This window comes from Phaseolus vulgaris, chromosome 8 (genome assembly GCF_000499845.2).
Source record: "Phaseolus vulgaris cultivar G19833 chromosome 8, P. vulgaris v2.0, whole genome shotgun sequence".
Classification (NCBI taxonomy): Eukaryota; Viridiplantae; Streptophyta; class Magnoliopsida; order Fabales; family Fabaceae; genus Phaseolus; species Phaseolus vulgaris.
The window spans coordinates 990724-1012216 of NC_023752.2; the positions used below are offsets into that span (position 1 = coordinate 990724).

At 32.8% G+C, this 21493-nt stretch overlaps 5 protein-coding genes across 5 annotated transcripts; 2 read left to right on the forward strand and 3 right to left on the reverse strand.

Moving 5' to 3' along the window:
- The first annotated feature begins 1070 nt into the window (after positions 1-1070).
- Positions 1071-1838, forward strand: LOC137823457 (uncharacterized). The gene has a single exon (XM_068628596.1). The coding sequence runs from the start codon at positions 1071-1073 to the stop codon at positions 1836-1838; it is 768 nt and encodes a 255-aa protein (XP_068484697.1).
- Positions 1839-3712: 1874 nt separating this feature from the next.
- On the reverse strand, positions 3713-6497 carry LOC137826125 (heat shock cognate 70 kDa protein-like). The gene is made up of 3 exons (XM_068631983.1): positions 6334-6497; positions 5678-5913; positions 3713-5434 (listed from the first exon to the last, which is right to left on the reverse strand). Exons 2-3 carry the CDS (start codon positions 5895-5897, stop codon positions 3801-3803), a joined length of 1854 nt encoding a protein of 617 aa, XP_068488084.1. The 5' UTR covers positions 5898-5913; positions 6334-6497; the 3' UTR covers positions 3713-3800.
- Positions 6498-8944: 2447 nt separating this feature from the next.
- On the forward strand, positions 8945-9847 carry LOC137823908 (uncharacterized). The gene has a single exon (XM_068629235.1). The coding sequence runs from the start codon at positions 9269-9271 to the stop codon at positions 9680-9682; it is 414 nt and encodes a 137-aa protein (XP_068485336.1). The 5' UTR covers positions 8945-9268; the 3' UTR covers positions 9683-9847.
- A 635-nt stretch (positions 9848-10482) lies between these two features.
- Positions 10483-18240, reverse strand: LOC137823907 (transcription initiation factor TFIID subunit 6). The gene is made up of 12 exons (XM_068629234.1): positions 17681-18240; positions 17452-17538; positions 16724-16825; positions 16521-16629; positions 15818-15921; positions 15598-15735; positions 15406-15501; positions 14610-14734; positions 13980-14112; positions 12831-12956; positions 12599-12710; positions 10483-10931 (listed from the first exon to the last, which is right to left on the reverse strand). Exons 1-12 carry the CDS (start codon positions 17804-17806, stop codon positions 10558-10560), a joined length of 1632 nt encoding a protein of 543 aa, XP_068485335.1. The 5' UTR covers positions 17807-18240; the 3' UTR covers positions 10483-10557.
- Positions 18241-18891: 651 nt separating this feature from the next.
- LOC137826200 (CASP-like protein 4D1) lies at positions 18892-20872 on the reverse strand. The gene is made up of 3 exons (XM_068632086.1): positions 20552-20872; positions 19406-19541; positions 18892-19310 (listed from the first exon to the last, which is right to left on the reverse strand). The coding sequence occupies exons 1-3, from the start codon at positions 20734-20736 to the stop codon at positions 19119-19121; spliced, it is 513 nt and encodes a 170-aa protein (XP_068488187.1). The 5' UTR covers positions 20737-20872; the 3' UTR covers positions 18892-19118.
- Between the last annotated feature and the right edge of the window lie 621 nt (positions 20873-21493).

Genomic DNA, 21493 nt, shown 5'->3' on the forward strand with positions numbered 1-21493 from the left:
CCATTTTATATATATATATATATATATATATATATATATATGATGGATTACTTAATTGAAAGTTGAAAGCAGATATGTACGAATGACACGCAGCAGTCAACCTTTGAAAATTGTGAACTTAATTCATTAGGACTACACTTTCTCAGTACTTTCTCAGTAGATACATAGTATATGCTCAATATATATAAGTGTCATCTAAATTATAGTTGGAAAAGATAATTTTGAAAAATAATATTACGAAGTTATATAAGAAATTAACTAAAGATAAAGACGCGTATAAGAAGAAAGAATAGCCCAATAACATCTCCCACATTTTCCTTGAAGGAACCAAAGCGATGAAGACACATTCGTGGTTGTAATGTGTATGTTTCGAAGGATAACTAACTGAATTTCTCAGCAATGTGTCCAAGCCAGAAAATTATCATATTCTGCTATTAAAGAAAGATGAAAAGGAATACTATACGCGTTATGTCTCGTATCAAAGAAGATATAACCGACCATTTCAGAAATTGTTTGCTTTCCAAGTAAGTTATGTCTGTTATTTTAAGGAATCAAGCTCTCACTTAACTTGTTGCTTTATAAATAGTAATATAAATGTTCTTCAACAAAATGACATCTTATAGACTTTCTGGTACTATTTTATATTTTATATATAGAAAACTTCATATCATAAATACCTATTCAATTTCTTTCTATCTCTTATATTACATATTACATCCATCATCGTTTTTCTCTGATTTTCTGTTTCTGTCTCTCTCGTTTATATCAGATCTGATTAGTGTTTTCACCAAAACGTTTTCCTTTCTGTTTCTTATCTGCACATCAACCCTACAATTTACTTCTATTATTCTTTCACATCTTTGAATTTGTCCCCTCAGAATTGCATGAGCCTGTTTGTCTCTAGTTATAGTTTGTTTTAACAGTTCTTCTTTTGCATATATCTCACTTTCCTTTGTTGTATTTGAGCATTGCATTAACTTTCTTTGTTGTTGTGTTTTCTTGTTCTAACAGGAACTCGTATCTCAACACCTACCCTTGATTATATCACAAACAAAAGTGAGAAAAGAGAGATGGAAACTACCAAGAGGGGTTGTCCCAGACATCAAGAACAACCGATGCAATTGAAGCCACCAGGGTCTCCGTTCAAATGCAGTGGATGTCGAGAAGTGGGGTTCGGACGTAGTTACCACTGTCAAAACAAGAACTGTGGTTACATCCTCCATGAAGAGTGTGCAAATGCTGATTCCCATGCTTCTCATCGATTTTTCCACAGGAGCCAATTCGAGTTGTGTGAGAAAGCACCGGGAAACCGCGATAGATACTGTGATGCTTGTGGAAAGGATGTGCTAGGGTTTGTGTACCATTGCTCCCTTACCGGTTATGATCTACATCCATGCTGTTTATATCTGAAAGATAGCATTTCTGATGAAGAAGGACAAATCTCACTTCAACTGTGTGAGAAGGTTCCCTCAGTGTGTGTCAGGTGTAATCATAGGAATGTTGTGGATGGAGTCAAAGGATGGTCTTATGTATCTTCAGGTTCTGGGAGAAAATATTGTTACCATGTTTCGTGTGTTAAGCAACTGATTCTTGAGAATTTGAATAGAGGTTATTTTACTCAAGAAACCAATTCAGTTGGGATGAGTAATCGAGAGTACTCTCAACTTGCAGTGAGAAGCATGGAAATGGTACCAAGTGGAGGAAGTTGGAGGAGATCAGGGACAGTGAGGAAGTACACTAAGATTGCTGTGTTGGTATTTAAACTAATATTTTCAGCTGTTTTTGGAAATCCTATAACTGCTATTGCTGCTCTTGTGGAAGCCCTAGTTTCAGATTGATCAAGAGATCTACCATGATTGTTGTTTGGTTATTAAACTAGACTTAGGGTTTAGAGTATCATATAAATTTGATGTTTGTTGTTCATTTGGCTTTGATAAAAGTATAGATTCAAGCTCTGGAAGTGGTGGTTTTGTAAAAAAAAGTATATATGTTTGCATGAAAATGTTGCAGTCATGGAAACCAACTTCTTAATTGTCAAAGAAGCACGTTAGCAATGTTCTTTTGTTTTATATATTCTTGTCACCATTCAGTAGTTTTCAATATATATATATATATATATATATATATATATATATGTTACTCCAAGAGACAGTTCTAAACTTATGTTCAATTATTTTAATTAATGCACCATTTTTAAAAATCCAAAATGAGAATTGTTTGAATAAAACCATAAAATAAAAATTTAAATTCACATGACTATATTTAGTATTTTTTATCACTAAAAAAAATAAATTAAAAAAACACTTAAGTGTCTCAATCCTTATACTAATGCATAAAGTTGTAACTCTCTTATTAACAAACTGCATTATATATAATGACGCAATATATATATATATATATATATATATATATATATATATAATATGAAGATGTGCTTAAAGAATTTGTATTTTAATTCTCTTTTGTGTATATTTCAAGTTTTTCATGCAGGTTAGAACATTACAAGTGCTTATTTATTTGTATATTTTTACTTAGTAATGAAAAAGACAATAAGTAGAATATGCATTTTATAAATGCATTATATATATATATAAGCTTTTGAAAGGAGTTGTCTAAAACTATTTAATTAAGCTCTCACAGTTATCTGGTTTTATGAAATTGTACATGAATAGGTTGAAGGTGTCGTAGCAATTTCTTGGTACTTTGACATTAACAAACATATAATTTCTTAATAATTCAGTCATTATCAGGTCAATTGGGTTGTAAATGCAGGGAAAAATATAGTTTGTGGAAGAAAATTATATGCATGGAATATAGCAACTTCGTGGAAAATTGATGTGTATTACCTTTTCTTTTCATGTCAGCTAAACCGAAAGTGTTGCATAAAGTTTGATTGGATAAAAAATAATCAACAATAATTGATCCATGCAGTGTGTATCTTCTCATCAAGAAAGGATAAAAAAGATGCTTAAATTTTTTCTTTGTTTTCTTTTCTTTAATTTAAAATTTACACTTTTTTATATCTAAGAAAAAAAATACATGGAATTTATTTTAATAACCAAAAAGACTAATTAATGAACGTGAATAACTATGACTGGCTGAACCTTTCAGAGATATTTTCAAATTACGACACTTCAACAGAAAAATTGAGAGGTATAAAAAAATATAATGTTTGCAGCACAACCTAAATAGGCTGAAACAGACTTTTTTTTGTGCTCACGTATTTATTTAAAAGATAAATACTAATGGGTATGAAGATGGTGGTTAAAGAACCTTTCCATGAATATTAATCTTTACATAGAAAACACTAATTGAGTTGACAATGAAGAATAAGATGAGTATTATAAAAGAAGGATTAAGTTAACAATGAAGAGTATTAAAAATAATATATTTATTAGTATTTAAAATAGAGTCTTCAAGACTTAATAGTTAATGTTAGATATTAATTTAAAATTTTGTATTAGACTAATGTTTCAAGATGTAAAGAAATAGGTTTCTCTTTTAACAAGTTTCATTTCATAGAACTATCAAAGAATAAAAAACCTCTTAGGATTGTTAAACAAACCAATTATCTACCGACTCATTTTATTGGTTGTTTGTATTTTTCACCAGACCATAAAAGCCACACTGCATTTTAGACCGAGCTATGTTAACAGTCTAATATTTTATGAAGAAACTGGAAATATATTATGAAGAAAAATGTGTTCAAAGATTAATAGTAGAAACCGGAAATATTTTATTAATTAGATAAAATGTTTCATAAAGTTTTGCGATTTTGACAAACATAAACTTGAAACAAACTAGTTAATCTTCATAATGGGTTCAATGAGGCTCTTCACCGCTTTCAGATGATCCACAAACACCTCTGTTTCTGTCTGCTTGCTAGCATCAAGCAATTTTTTGGTCTCTGCAATTGCCATGTTAATCTTGACTTGGTCTCGTAAACGAAGCTTATTTCTGTTATCAACATCATCTATAGCATGCCGTATCTTGTAAACGAAGTCATCCAAAGCATTAACTGCTTCAACTTTCTTTTGGTACTTCTCGTCTTCAGCCTTATATTTCTCGGCATCTTCAATCATTCTCATAATTTGTTGAGTCGATAGTCTTCCCTGGTTGTTGGTTATAGTAATCCAGTTCTTACTTCCACTGCTTTCTTCCTCAGCAATTACAGTTAGAATACCATCAACATCTATACTGAAAGTTACACTTAAAGGATGGCCTCGAAGAGCATCAGGATTGCCATAAAGCTTAAAAGAACCAAGAAAATTGTTATCGCTTGCTCTTGTTCTTTCACCCTCGAAAACATTTATTGAGACAGATGATCTGAAATCTTTGTTTCTTTCAAATCCTTCCTTTTTCTGAACAGGAATGATGGTGTTCCTAGGAATCACAACACTCATGAGATCTTCACATATAGCTACACCAAGTGACAGCGGCGTAACATCTAATAACAGTAAGTTGGGAACAAACTTGTTGCTTTTAGTTAGCAAAGCAGCCTGAATTGCTGCTCCATAAGCAACAGCTTCATCAGGGTTGATGCTCATGCACAGTTCTTTCCCCTTGAAGTAGTCTTGCAATAGCTGCTGCACTTTGGGAATCCTAGAAGAACCTCCAACCAGCACAACATCATCTACATCACTCTTGTCCATCTTAGAATCAACAAGACACTTATCTACTGTCTCCATACACCTTTTAAAGAGGTCCATGTTCAGTTCCTCAAATCTTGCACGACTGAGTGATGAATAAAAGTCAATGCTCCCTGATAAAGCATCTACCTCAATGGTGGTGGAAACAGCATATGAGAGTGTCCTTTTTGCTCTCTCACAAGCAGTTCTCAACCTCCTCAAGGTTTTCGGGTTCCCATTTATGTCAACTTTGTTCTTTCTATTGAACTCCTGTACAAAGTACTTCACCACTCTGTTATCCATGTCCTCTCCTCCAAGGTGTGTGTCACCAGCAGTGGCCTTGACTTCGAAGACATCACCCTTGATTGTGAGCAGAGACACGTCAAATGTACCACCACCAAAATCAAAGATGAAAATATTTCGCTCTCCAACAACACATTTTGCTCTCTTGTCAAGGCCGTATGCCAGAGCTGCAGCTGTGGGCTCATTGATTATCCGCATGACATTGAGTCCAGCAATGGTACCAGCATCTTTGGTTGCTTGTCGCTGAGAGTCATTAAAATAAGCAGGCACAGTAACCACAACATTCTTAACCCCTGATTCCAAGTACGCTTCTGCAGTCTCCCGCATCTTTGTGAGAATCATAGATGAGATTTCTTCAGCTGAAAGGTGTTTCTTCTGACCCTTGTATGAAACAGCTATCATGGGTTTGTCATCAGAATCAGCAATGACCTTAAATGGCCACAACTTTAGATCGTCCCGGATAATGGGATCACTGTATCTTCTGCCGATTAACCTTTTCACATCTGCAAAACCAGTCATTAATAGAGCAAGAATTTAAGACTATTCCTCAATGATGTTAGTCAAAGTAGTCTTATGAAATCAATTTAAAGTTATAGAACAGATTAGAGAACTGGAAAAAAAAGTACACTTTTTGGCACAAAGTAAATGATGAATGTTAAGGTATCATTTGCGGAACTAAAAGCCAACACAAATAACTAGTCTAAACATTTAAATGTATTCACATGCAATAAAAAGCAATTATTTACCAAAGACAGTGTTAGTTGGATTAGTGGCAGCCTGATGTTTAGCAGCATCACCAATCAATCTTTGATTATCTGTGAAAGCCACAGATGAAGGCGTAGTTCTATTGCCCTGGTCATTGTGAATGATCTCCACTCGACACTGTTCCTCTAGCCATACAGCAACACATGAGTATGTTGTGCCAAGGTCAATTCCCACAGCCCATTCCTTCTTTTGTTCTGCCATTTTCTTTCAACTGATTCTAAAATGTGTTCAAACTCAAAACAAGTGAAGTCAGCCATAGAAAGCAACGCGGGATAATGGAAGAACCCACTTTGGCTTTCATAAATCAAACATTAAACATAATAATCGGTACAATAAATGACCAAGTATTCTCTCACAAGTAATTAATGAAACTAAGAAGAAAAGGAAACTCGAACCTTGTGAAGAGAAAAAATCAGTTTTTTTTTGTATTTTTCAACGTACAAAGAGATACTTACTTTGGTCCAGAATCTTATGACTTTGGGTTTGAGTCCTCAATCTCATTAAATCAGTATTTTGAAGTGAAAACTGTTCTTGTTTATCTTTTTCTCGATATTAAATGATCCATAGAAAACAATATAGAGAACATGTACTTGATAGAGAAGAAAGATATATGAGGGTGTTGATTCAGAACTTTTACCTTCAAGTAATGATGAATAAAGCTCTGAATGTGAGTTCGGGGCCTTTCCTTCACAAACTTGTCAACCAAGAGTATATGATAAACTAAAACAAGATGTTTCTTTCAAACATTCATAACGGGTAATATAGTTATATAACTTTGTTTCACCAGCAAACAGCAATTATTGACTTAAATTCTCTATGTAACACCATTTATATTTTTATTTCTCTATCTAACACTTTTTTTTAATTATTTTTCTATCTAGTATTCTTTTATTTTTATTTTCTTATCTAACATCATTTTATTTTTTATTTTTCTATCTAACACAATTTAAAAAATAAATAAATAATAAATTTAAAAAAAAAGTGATCATTTTAATTTTTAAATACATTAAAAAATAAATATTTTTAATGTTTAAAATAGTTAGAAATATAATTAATGAATAAAGAAATGATTTTTTATAAAATAAAAATAAAAAGTAATAAATTTAAAATCATAATGGGAAAACTAGATGCTTCTTTGAAAGATTCATAATGGGAAATATAGTAAGATAACTTTGTTTAGACCCTCAACCTACTTCGCGAGCAAGCTGCCACTGAATTGACTCTAAAGTCTTTCCATTTATTCTTTTTAATTTTAAAGTTTTGTTTTTTTTTAGGACATTCTCCTATTAAAGTTAAAGTTGGGTACAACAACTCTAAAGTCTTTCCATTTATTCTTTTTAATTTTAAAGTTTTGTTTTTTTAGGACATTCTCCTATTATAGTTAAAGTTGAGGACAAAACTGGAAAAATTAAAATTAAACAATTAAAGAAAATTTGGTTTAATTTTCTAAATTAACTAAAATCCATAATTATGGAAACTAATTTATTAATATAGTGTTATATTGTAATTTAGATGCAGAACCACATAATTATAGACATGTCTACTTTTCATGGTAGCAAAACTTGGAAGAAAGATGTGAGGAAGGACTGATTATGGAAAGTGAAAAAGATAAATTTAGATTACTACAATTCATTCATAGAAAGTTAACTACTTAGCATTAATGAATAAATCTCTCTGTTTACATAAAGCAAACATTAAACACAACAAAAATGGAGAAACTAAATATCATGACATTGATAACAAATGACATTTAAAAATGAAAAATTTGACCATTTTGAACTAAGATGCGACCATGAAAGATTAACAGTATAAGAGCACAGAAACTTTATCTTTTCAAATTCCTTAGTGACAATGAATTAAACGACCCTTCTTTTCTTAATCAATTAATCGAAACTTAATATTGAAACAAATATTAATTTTATTATTTTTTAGTCGTATTGGTGATGTAGAGTATCAATACTATATGTACTATGTTAAAGGATGTTTTTAATCCTCAAGATACAAACTCTATTACAATATATATATATATATATATATATATATATATAATATTGTTTTCATTGAAACAAATTAGGGTTTCACTAATAGATAAGAGTGTGAGACTGCATAAAAACATTAGAAACTATTCACGTCTTATTCAGAAATTTAGTTCAAGGATTTGGGAGTTTCATTTTAGTACATTTTCAGAACTAAATTGCAGAATATTTACTAAGTAGTAAAAAAATTCCAGGGTTCAGTCTGTAGAAAAAGGTATTGAAAATGAAATTACAAAAAAATAAACCTTGATACAGTGCACCAAATTCTTATGAGTTATTTTTTAACCTGTTTCGATAAATTTAATCAATAAATATTATATAATGAAAAAATATGAAAAAAAAGTATAAACAAAGAAGATCCTTTTTTGGTTAAAAAAAAACTGATACCGAACACAGAATAAGTATAAACGAAGAAGATCCTTTATTGCAAACATAAAAGCATAATAACTTTAGCTTATTGAATATATTAAAACAATGAGTGGGTAAGGTATCCCTGTTTAAGACTTTCAAATTATGCTTTGTTTAAGACACTCCCTGTTTCAAACTAAATGCATCTTGTTTTACACTTTGAACACCCCCTTTGACCAATGCCAATTGCAAATTCAGACCCATTCACTGTCCCAATAGGTATTCTTTTCAAGAAATTTCTCCATGAAATGTATTTAGAAGAAAAAGAAAAATAAGATTAGGTCGCTTTGTACTTATATTTTCTAACCGAACTTGCATTGTCTTCAATGACAATTATGAATAAAACAAACATACTCAATCAGTCTTTACTGATTAGTTATTTATAAAGCAATAAATGGTAATCATACAACCAATCCAAAAACTACCACATAAATATCTATAAATACCTGAATAATTCATCTTCTTCTACACTCTTAACTCTCATACTTTAAACATTTTTAAGTAGATCTCCCTCTTTATTGAAGATCAACTGAAAAACCATTCTTAAATAAATATTTGATCCTTATCAAGACACTCTCCGAGTTTACTTTGAGTAAAAAAAAAAACTTAAATATTAATTGAAATATAATATTATATTATTTCATATTGTATACATTACTTCGTAAATGTAATCTGATTTAAATTTATAAAAAATAATTCAATCTTTTATCTTATTTCTCTCTCCTCAGAATACCTATAGATAAATCTCTCTAAACATGCTCTTATTCGAAGTCGTTTTATTTAAAAAAATTACCCCCCATATTCCAATTATTTTCCACCGTACAAGTGTGAATTTGTGGAATGAAAACAGTGGAAAATTCCAACAAGCACGACCAAAGGTTGGAAGGAAGCATCCAATATAGTCCGGTAAACAAAAGAATAAACAAACCAAGGCACTAATCAAATGTAGGACACAAAACAGGGGAAGGTTTCGATACCATTTCGTCTTTCGTACGACTTATTGAAGAATATATGCTCTTGGAACCTACCATTAACACTATAAATTACTAGGGAGAAAATCAAACTCTTTTCATCAAAGCACTAGCATTTGAAAACTACCTTCCATTTGACCTCAAGTAGAAGAGAAAAATGAGTGTAGAAATTTTGGATGGTGCCACCATAGTGAAGTTCCTTCAGGATGAGGAAGCATTCAGCGTATCAGTACGTAACCGTTTTGCTCGCCTTGACACAGACAATGATGGGCTTCTCTCCTATGCAGAGATGTTGAAGGAGCTTCAAAGCCTTAGGGTGTTGGAAACCCACTTCGGTATTGATGTGGAGCCAGACCCAGATGAACTTGCTCATGTGTATGAATCCTTGTTCGTGCAATTCGATCACAACTTGAATGGCACCATTGATCTTGAAGAATTCGAGAAGGAAACCAGAAAGATGATGCTTGCCATGGCTGATGGATTGGGTTTCTTGCCAGTTCAGATGGTCCTGGAAGAAGACAGCATCCTCAAAACAGCTGTTGAAAGAGAGTCTAATAAACTAGCTGCTTGAGTGCTACTTTACACAAGCTTCTGATCAACAAAGTTCTTCTACTAGTATTGTAACATTTTAATGCCCTGTTTGTTGCTATTACTGTGTTTCCAGTAAACCGTTTTAAGCTGGTTTCTTTTTTTCTTACTAATGGAATGAACTAAACTATGACTCTTTCTTCCTACACTTTCATACCTTCTTGTGCCACCCTCATCTGAAAATACCGTTTTATCATTTTTGTGTCATCCCATATTTCAGATGTAATCCAGAAGCTTATCACACATCTCACACATCTGGAAAAAAAACTTCCGAATTGCATAATCCGGAAGCTAATCGTATATAAAAGTCGACTTCTGGATTATGTAATCCAGAAGCTAATTCCAAAAGACTTCTGGATTACATAATCCGGAAGCTAATTCTGAATCTAGAAAAAAACTTCTGGATAATGTAATCCAGAATATTAAAATACCCATTTTTGAGGTTGCACAAGAAGGTATGGAGGTGCAGGAAGAAGCATCCCTAAACTATCTCAATCTGACCCTTTACATGTCCAAGGAAAATTTGCGTCCGAGAATGGCTAAAATTACGACTCTAAGTCCAAAAGCCCCATTAGAACCAATCTTCTTTATTTCACAACTCTTTTACTCCTCTTCCTATCTCTTTTCTTTCTTCCAGTGTATATACGCCCATTTGGTGTACAAATATTATTTTTCCATTATCATTTAAATTTAAGAAATTTGACTGGCTACGCAAACATGAGATTCCCCGTGAGCACAATCCACTAACATCTAAAGAAACCATCAACAGGAACCTCGCATGCCTAGAGGAATTTTAGTTTGTTTTCGAATTAATAGTCAATGGATTATCCATGCTCTATTCATTAAATTACTGTAAAGTTACAAGAACATATACATCTCAGGAGACTGAATGAAGGAAAGAATTCCTTCACCAAACAAGTCAAACAATGATACCAGGATCCGTCCAGAATTAAGCTCGTCCTTCCAAACCTGGGTGAGAGCAGCAGATGTCTTCAATGCCTGAGTATCATCCCTGTTACTTCTAAGTTCGCCATCTAAAGAAGTCTCAATTTTCATCTGTGCAGAAGATGATGAGCCAATTATTGAATCAACTGAAGAAGCTTGAGTCTCTGTCTCCTCTGGCTTGTGAACTGGTGAGGAATTCATTAGGACCACACCATCCTCAACGTCGGTAGCAGCTTTTTTCAAAGGTGGCTGCTGTTCCGATTGGTCAGGGCCTGCCTTGCGTTTACCTTCGTAATCAATCATGCAAAGGAGTAAGCATACAAACAAAGGACGGAAAAGTACAAAGTTGATAATTGATTCTGACTTTGACAAAACTACAGACCAGACATAGGAATCTCGATTGGACCACGGCAAACTTTATTAAATAATAATCATAACATTGATGTATAAGTCAGCACCTCCCAGTACATCAGTTATTAAGAATTTCGTAAGAAAATAACAACCAAGTAACAGAACCGGTAACTTCAGCGACAGAAAATTCAAACACTATTGGTCTGAAAGCATTAAAATGAATATTTAGATGACATCCTAGTAGAGAAACGCGAATACCAGCTTAGTTTACCAGTTCATCACCATATTCCTGGTCATATGGCCAGTTACTTGTAATGGAAAGATTTCCTTATCTTTTCATAAACATAAAAATTTATCATTATTTAATTATTTAGAAATATTAGACTTAAGTGAAGAAAAAATTACTAACATTCAGTAGACCAGCACTTTAGGTGTATTTATTAAAAGATGTGGACCTTTCACAATTGAAATGTTGAATATTATAAAATGCTATTGAGATTATTGGAATTTAGGCATAGAGGCAGGAAGAGGGCTAAAAGAGAATTAAAAACTAATTAATATAGACTAGGATGCATTAAAATATTTTATACCGTTGTTATGTTCATAAAACAGAGCACTATATATTTATCATTATTAGTTGCGCCTATATGTCTGCAATTTTTATTACACCACCGTCTAATAAGTTTTTTTTATAAATATATATATATATATATGTGTGTGTGTGTGTGTGTGTGTCTTATTATTTTTTATTTATGTGATTTTTTTTATTCAATGAAAAATAAGATAATTAAATATATTATTTATTGTACATTGTATTTAAGTTATGTTCTAATAAAAAAACTTAATTATATAGAATCAAACATTCTAAACACTTCTTAATTGTACTTAGAACATGGGCAATAACTTTTCTTTTAATCTAGGTCTGTTACTTTCTTTTGCTCCACAATGTTTTAACTTCGTTTTTGTTCTTTTCAATTCTTTACATAGGTGTCCTTCATTGTGAAGTTTTTATTGTGGCTTTAAAATATTGTTAAGGGTGACATAGGAAAACAATTTGTATACACCAAATGGAAGAAACCCCATTATATAGTTACTATAGTTCTTGATAGTCCCAGCTAATATACAGAAACAGTTAGGAAAAGAAAAGGAAATATGGTAAACAAACAATACAAAGAGACAATGAGGAAATAGGAAAAGTAAGTTTTGAGGATAATAATGATAAGATATTTTCATATATTCTAACAAAAATTGATTATTTACCTGATGAAGCAATTCGTTTTAAAGTAACAGTTGCATTTCTAAATTTCAATTATAATCCTCCATACATGAATTTATTGAGATTTGAAATTAAATCAAATTTATTATGCCTATACTATGTGCCTGTATGATTTAGTAGAGACAATTATGAGCACAATTAACTATTGCTTCAACCCTGACGTAGTTAGATCTCTTACTTTTGTGGATATTATACATATGTTTTCCTTGTACTAAATGCCCAAACGAAAAAGTGTCTTCCCTCCAATGGGCAGGCTTAAAAAGATTATACTAGATATTTCATGAACTAGTGACCAGTATTTTCTAGGGAAACAAGGAAAATACTCACGAGATGAAGAAGTCAGAACTTTTGCATTAGTCTTCCAGACAGACTGAAGAGAAGGAGTTGGAATAGTTGGGAACATCTTTAGTCGGTCGTATATACACTGACCTGCAGCACGCTGAATGATAAATTACATACAATTATCAGAACAACCACATTATATTGAGACTGACATTTTTCAGTTGTAAAAGCAGCTATTTTTTACTAGCAAGTGGCTGTATGTGACAGCATATCTTACCAGCAAGGCTCCATAAACACGCCAAGCTTCATGCCTTTTCATTTCATTTTTCTGCTTCTCAAGAATCATCTCTGAATCAAGAAGTCGCATATATATCTCAAGGTTTGGCAGCAAAAGAAGGCGAACCTATTTCCAAAGCAATGGGGAGAAACATAAAAAACATATCACAGCCTCATATGTAAGCATCAAACCTAACTTGACTTAAACTAAGAAACGCATTATATACTACTGTTCTGGGTAAAGAATCCAACTAGAATGCTCTTCCCAGATCAATAAGTGTTTTCAGAATTTCGTAGTTAAAAATCTGCTCCTTTTCTTCTAATGATGCCCCTTTTATAGAAGATTCCCGCTTTGCATAGAGTTTGAAGTCCCATCAGTAAATCCCGTGCAAATGAAAACAAACACAAACACCCATGTATTAGGAATCATTTTAGGGTTTCTACGAGAATCTTGATATTGTGCCACGAACATAGCATGGATTGACAGGGTCTCCCAGAGGCCCATCACTTTGAGTAACTACCTACCAATGGGACCGTCCAAGAACCGATCACTTAACTAATAATTATAACTTAGAAAATCGATCATGTGACCTCCAGGTGGTCCACAGATTGTCCAAGGGCCGCCCTACCGTTCAACAGGCATACGTCCAAAGGGTGGCTGAGGGGGTATGATCACCTAACATCCATTCCTAAGACCTAGGACACCGATCACTTAACTAATAATTATAACTTAGGAAATCAATCACTTAACTAATAATTATAACTTAGGAAATCAATCACGTGACCTCCAGATGATCCACAGATAGTCCAAGGGTCGCCCTACGGTTCAACGGGCATATCATCCAAAGGGTGGCCAAGGGGGTGTGATCGCCTAACATTCGTCCCTGGGACCTAGGACACCACAACTACCATACAAGGTTCTTTTTAAATTAGTCATTTAAACCTTAAAGTTTTAAATCAGTCACTATTGAATTTATAAGGAAATAGCTTGTTCTTTCCACATTAAACTCGAGAACCTAATGATAAGATGATGACAAGCATATATAGTCATTGCATTGGGAAGTTATCATCTTAACCAACAAAAGTATTTTTCCAATTGTTGGCCTTTGACCAACTCCACAATCACCAAGAACATGGGAGAGACACATACCACATTGGGTCCCAGTGCTCCTAACCCCTGAATAGCACCATAGTGTTGCGTCATTGCCTTCTTAGGATCCAAGAATGCATTCAGCAATGTTTTGGTCAACCGAGACTGGAGATTACTGTAGACATGTCCAAACCTGCATGAAACAAGAAATTAATATTAGAAAAAGGCAATGAAATCAATAAAAGGTCAGCAAATTAGCCACACAACAATTTCAAACAAAGATATGGTACCTAAAACCATCAAGCACAACTAGACTTTCTAGCTTACAATTCAATGACTCAACACTTGGAACCAAATTCTACATCTTCAAAGGCCAATTACTATGCCAGGATGTTGTTTGATAAATCAACAAAAGGCATAAGCTTTGATACACAATAAATTTGAAGTGTGTCCTTGAACTGGTTCTCCAAAAACTTAGGTGAATTTGAAAGGAAATACAGAATAAATTTAGTATTCTTTGTCTTTGCTACTATGAAATAAAAAGACATGAACAAATTGCAACAACCAACAAATAAATGGGATACCATACTGTACTAGCCGAGCATGGAGGTACACATACCAATAAATATAGAAAATTGCTTGTTTCCATATATGCAAAACAAACAACAGAATAGATTGGGTATATCTCACCTTTTGCATATTGAGGCAACCAGGTTAGCCGTAAAGTCTCTAAGTTCCCAGTGGTTGTCTGCCAACCTACTGCCCAACCTTTTAGCAACGAGGCAGGTCACAACCGATGGCATCAACTGGTGTAGCTGAAGCATGCACAAACAGAAAGAAAAGAGGTAAGAGACGATCTCACATTAACCCGTTCAAGTTAACAAAGTAATAAATAAATGGCTTTTCTGAAAACGTGGTGGTGTTTCATCCATGTAGCTAAATCCAGCTACATGGATTCTAGTTATTTATGCTACTTTCATTTCACAACACTCCATAATCATTCAAACAATATATTCTACACATTATAAAATAAACATGGAAACCACCTTATGAGATAATAAAAGCCATGAAGTACTAGCAAATAGCCTGGACTCCCTACCTAAACCATTGCTATCTGGCCAGAAAAAGACCATACTAAAACAGAACCCAAGCCTGACCTTTGAGGCTGATGGAGCAGCCTACATAGCAGGCCACAAGAGAGTACAGAGGCAAGCTCATATTTTTATTTGCTTTCAAATTTTTATGGGGCCAACCAGTCAAGTGTTTTTAGGGCCATCTTTATGGACAAGAAACAAATGACAAATCAATTTAAATATCTCAGGATGCTTTCACACAGTTCAATGTAGACAATGGAATTCCAAATAGAAAGAGATGAAACAACCAGTATTTATGTAAATATTAATAATACTACGTTGCTTAAACAAAGATCATACTTTGTCAGCAAGAATATAAACAAATACACTAAATCAACAATAGGTGAACTTACATAAGGTTCAATATGGATGTGAGGGTTCAGCAGAAGGCTACTAACAACTCGCATCAAGGCAAATAGAAGAGGAAAATTATTCAAACCACGGGAAACCTGACAAGAAATAAGAAGCACGCAGTTGTAATGAGCTACAATAAGGTGAAATTTCTATTTTTATCCACTAACATCATAAAAGGAAAATATTATTACCTCATCAGCTATAAAGCATGTGAAATAAGGAACTAGTGGATGAAGTCCTGAATCAGTAGACAAACTTACTAACGCTTCCTTAAAGAGAGCTGAATCAGATTCACTCAAAGTAAGCTCAGCAACTTTGTCAAAATACAGCTGCAAGAAACAGTAAAAATAATGAAAATGAACCACGAGATGTGAAACAGGATAGCTCATGGTGGCTTAAGAATTTTAATACCTGAAGCTCTCTGGATAATACATGCTTAACAGGCAATTTGATGTCAACTGGAAGGTCATCATCTTTGTGCTCATGCTTTTTTATATCAGAAGGAGCTGAAATTACTGCAAATAAAATAATAAGTAAATAAACATTCTTAAAAGGGTAGCAGAGTATAATTGCAGGTAAATTGGAAGAGTTACAAAATAATAGATCTTGAAGAATTAAGCCGCCAAACAGTTCCTGTTTATTTTGTTTGCATGATGTACATCTCCACAATTATAAGGAGCAATATATATGTGTATATATATATATATATATATATATATATATATAATTCTATGGGTGTGCACACACACAACCAAATAATCAGAAAATCAGTATATTTTATCTGATTTGTATACTTCTAGTCTTCCATTTCTAATTTATAGTGATTTAGTTTGCATGAAGATGCTGATGATTTATCAATAAGGATGTTTTCCACATATTTTAGACTCACAAAGATTACCATGCTACGGTGACAAAAAAAATCACTTAAATAACACCTCTAGCAATCTAAACACTAACTCAAGAAAAAATTCTTGATATCATGAACCAGAGGAAGTCAAAAGGACAAGCTAACATCAAACAAATAATACATCCAAGGATTCCTCATTACATCCATCTAAATTTTAGTTAAACGTACAAATCATAATACTGGTAGAAGTCAAGGTGAGAGACCTACCTTCTACAGGAGCATTTTCTGGAATAGCAGGTTGCACACCTTCAATGGCAAGCCAGTGGCATGTAACTGCAGTATCAAGAGGTGCTTTTGGTAAAGAAGCTTCAATAACCTATGATTAACAGAAGCTATAATTTTAACGAGGAGATGCACAGGTTTAACTCCAACTGAAGTGAATCAATGAAAATGATTGAGTATACCCTTACATCTTTTAAATCGACATCCTTGTCATCAATATAAAACAAGTCTCTGTGTCCAACAGCTCTTTTGAACCGCAAAGGACCACCAGATGCAAATCCATATATTGGCTGTCACAAGGGGGAAAACTCACGATAATGAGATCGGAGACAAGAACTATACTTTTTTTCTCACAGTGAAAAAAAGAAATTCACAAAAGTTTCCACAAGGTAGTTCTAATATGCATCTTCTATTTGGAAATAGCAAGAACCCGTAGAATTATAGTCCTCACTACTCACAATGCACAGCCAAATTCTCAGTTTGACGATAAATGAAGCTAGTCATATTATATATTATTTCTACAACTTTTGATTACACTACTGAACAAGTTGAACAATGAAAATCAAATTGCTATAAACTTATCTTTGCACAGATCAAAATACCCATAATAAAGCATACTTTGTAGTTAATACACACATATATATCTGGAATCATAAACCAATAATCATCTAATCTAATCAATATAAATGAAGAACCATTGAAAACAAAACAAAAACGGAAAACTGATATACTGCTTGTACTTATGGGGCTCTGCAATTAAAGATCACAAAGACATTCGATTCACTTGATCGAAACAAACTTATTTTAATTCGTAAAATGAATAGTGAAAAAGAAAACATTCCTCAAAACTAAAGGAGCCACTCAAACACTTTTCTACTGTCACTCCAAAATTCAATCATTTAAGAAGCACACTTACTTCAACATTCTTCAAGTTCAGTGCAACATCAACATCATCCGCGGTGAGAATGGTTCTCTTAGAGTGCCGCATGCACTTAATTGCCTCCTGAGGTTTGCACAAACAGTGATAAGAGTTAGGAGTTAGGTCAACACAACACTCATTTAATCAGTTAGAATTAACGAAACTACAGATGAAAGCACACTCAAAAGAGTTGATAACTGCAAAAAAGGAAAAGAGCAGAGAAGACCTGCATAATCTGGCGCATGCGGTATTCGACATCGGGAGCGACGGCGAGAGCGACATCGGGAGACAAGGTGTTTATCCCAATGCTCTGCGCGATAACTTCGATCGTCTCTTTGGGAACAATGCTCATCTTCAACCGCACGCTACTCTTGCCGCTTCCTCAAACTGAAAGAGTGTTAGGAATTTGAATGCAAAACGCAAACCCTAACGCACATGGTTTTTCATCATCGCATCAATTCACAAACTCCTTCGTTGCTTTCTCTGACTTCAGGTTCGATTTCGGTTACTCCTGGGCGGTGTTGGAGTCCAATTCGCGACACTGGCGCGTGCGGTGCGGTGGGAGGCTCTCTCTCGTGTCAATTATAAGGTGTTTTGCAGAAGACAAACGTCTACCATAGACCCTCTCTTATTATTATTTTTTCTAATCTTCGTTTTATTCTTAATTAAAAAATTAAAATTAATTTCTTCTATTTCTATTTTTTGTTCTTGTAATATTCTATTTCTTATTTGCATGATGACCTCTTTCAACTATTCATAATTTTATATTTATAATAAATTTTAATTATTTACCCAACGAGACCAGAAGTCTTATTATAAGGTTTTGATGCATTAAGATGAAGAGGAAATTAACAAGTCTAAAATTTAAAAAAAAAAATTAAATACCATGTTTTTAATTACGATCCAAAAGTTAATCCGCTTAATAATAAGAGATTTATAATAATTATTAAGAGGTTTATAATAAGTGTATAAGTATTCACAATTTTTAAGAAAAAAAAGTTATTATTGTACTAATTACATCTAACACTAATATCGAATATTTACTTAAACGTCGGAACATCTTTTCTAAATGTCTTTCGACTGAGAACATACGAAAAAAAGGTTTAAATGGAGTAGAGGAACGAGATCATAGAAAGAAAAAATTAGTCAAAAACTAGTTCGAAAACAGCGAGGACCAACCAATAATTGTTTAACCGTAGAAATTCTCTCTGTTACATTTTTACTAAAACAACTTCATATTATTGCTATTCTTTCAACATATTATTTTTAATTCATAAATTTATTTTTATTTGCATACGTATATTTTTAACATACTCGTACCTATATCTAAATTAAAGTTTAAACAGTATTAATATAAAATTATAAATAACTATAAAGAACCTTGTATCATAATATAAGTTATAATAAAGAGAATACAAGAAACAAAGCAACAAAAACTAAAGAAGAAAAGCACATTCTATATATTCTGGAGAATCAAAACAAGTACAAATTCTGCTTCATATTTTGGGAAGGAAAAAAGTACAGAAAAGAGATAAACAAGGTACAAACTAATCCATGACAATTAGGTCACAATTATTTTGCTACAAAAAGGAATTGAATTGAACTGGGGAACAAGAAAGAATTGCAAACTTATAATACATGAAGATTATCATTAAATTTGTGCATCAATTAGCCTTCTTTGGCAAAGCAAAGGAAGTGAAAGTTGAAGCAATGGCAGTGAACAAAAATCCAATGAGAAGAAGACTTGCAGAAGCGTTTGCCTTGTCAGTGAACGAGTTGGAGGGTACACCTCTACCCAACTCTACGGTCAAACCAAATCCAGCAGCTGAACCCGAAATCATAAAGTATGATATAATCTGATACAAATTAACAACGCAAACTTGTTTAATTATAATCACAATTAATGTATTATTAATCTCTACTAATTATTGCAAAAGCTTGATTAAGATACCTTGTCACCAAAGAAATCAAACCAACGGCCACCATCACCACTTAATACACGGTTTCCTGATACCACAGTGAAGATTGAGAACGCCATTTGCAGCAGGTTATACGCAAATCCAATGATTATCGTCGATATCATGTATCTGCATTTACAAAACAGTATCGTTTTTTTCACTTTCATTCAGACAAGCACAAAAACAACTCACTTTCTCTAGCTTTTACTTATATATATATATATATATATATATATATATCAACTCTAGATAATATATATATATCTGCATCTGTAAAAGAAAATAGTAGACAAATTTGGTTTTTGCTATCCTTTTTTAAAATCAACTTTTATATAACTAGTTTCAGAGTGAAATTTTTGGAGATGAGAACTAGTTTCAGAGTGAAATTCTTGGAGATGAGAAAAATGGATGCAAATCTTATTTTATAAGTCGGTTTTACATAAAGGCTACTTCATAATAAGGTCTCAAAGTTATTTAGAGTTTAAACTAACTAGGTTTTATTTTTTATCGGCAAAAAAAAAAAATAAATAAATAAATATGAATCGTTTGAGGGTGATTCAACTTTTATACATCTTGAAAAAATAGTTCACAATAATCCAAACAAAATCAACAGCCCAACACAAGTAGAAAGAATCACCTACTCATCCTGAAACAAATCATTTGTTTTTAATCGAAAACATACAAATTAAATTATCAAAACACTAATCTGAAAAAGAAAAACAAACTGAAACCCAGGACCAGACCTTCAATATTGAGCTATGGAGAAAATTTCAAAATGATCAATCACTTCTCTCTTAAAAATATGTTTATTTCTATTCCTATGACACCAAAACTCACTAACCAAAGCAATTCAAATATTTCCAAAAGCTAAGTTAACAGCTATAGGAAACTAACTAGATTTTGTTGGTCTTATCAGAATATTCGCTATTGAACCACATAAATATCCAGTCCCAAACAAGTTAGCACCATCAGCAGATGTGTTGTAAACAAGTCAATTTTATATGATCGAGTTAGACTTCCGTTATTTTTTAATAAGAATCTTTCTCACATGCATGCTAATTATATAAACCTCAAAAGGGTATGTATTATAGATGAGAATGTGTATATACATTAGAAAGTGTAGTATAATGCAGGCTTACCGATAAGCATAGAAATCACTGAACTTGATTTGTACAGCGGTGTCATCATCAGTTTGCTTGAGTGTGGCAATGAGAATGAGGGCAATGAGAAGGAACACAAAGGTTAAGACCCTCAAAAGGAGAAGCACAGTTCTTGTTGAAGCTGTGGAGGAATTGGAGGGTGTGGTGTTCACCATCTCAGCCATTTTCCAAGTATCTCAAAACCTTGTTTCTGTGAATAATTTAGGTGCAATTTTAGACCTTTTTATAACACCAGAATGATGAACATTTTCTCCAATTCTCATCGTTTACTACTGAAAGTGATTTGGTCAAGTGGATGCATAATGGTTCCAAATGAAACGTAAATGGCTGACTTTGAAAGTGTTGGCATACCTAATCAATTCGTTAACTATTTACTCTCATTGCTTTGCATATCATTGTTACGGCTTCACAATTGGTTGACTTTGACCATATTAGAGCGTGTTGATTTTAGAACTATATTTCATTCACTTCTTTCACGCTGGGCTTCGTCAATCTTCTATAAAATTTGTCACTAATAGAATTAAAATATTTTTAAAATACTTTTTGAATTTAAGTCATTGGTATTTTTGTATAAAAGCCAATAATTTCAAAATGGTTGCTTTTAGTATGAGAAAAAATTGTAATTTTTTAATTAATAAAAAAAATTATATATCAATCGCATCTATCATACAAAAGAGAGAACAACTTTTAATCTAAACAATCTCGTTTTTTATTCATTTTTCTTAAATTTATTATTTTCCTCTCCTTTAAATTCACGTTGAAATTCAGAATAAAGAATTAGTATATTTTTTAAGATTTTGACTTTTATACCTCCATTTTAAAAATAATTAATTCTCCCTATACGAGGCCATGACCTCACTCAATACTAAAAAAAATAAAAGTCTGTTTTACTCTTATTTTTCTGAATATTTATATCCGCAA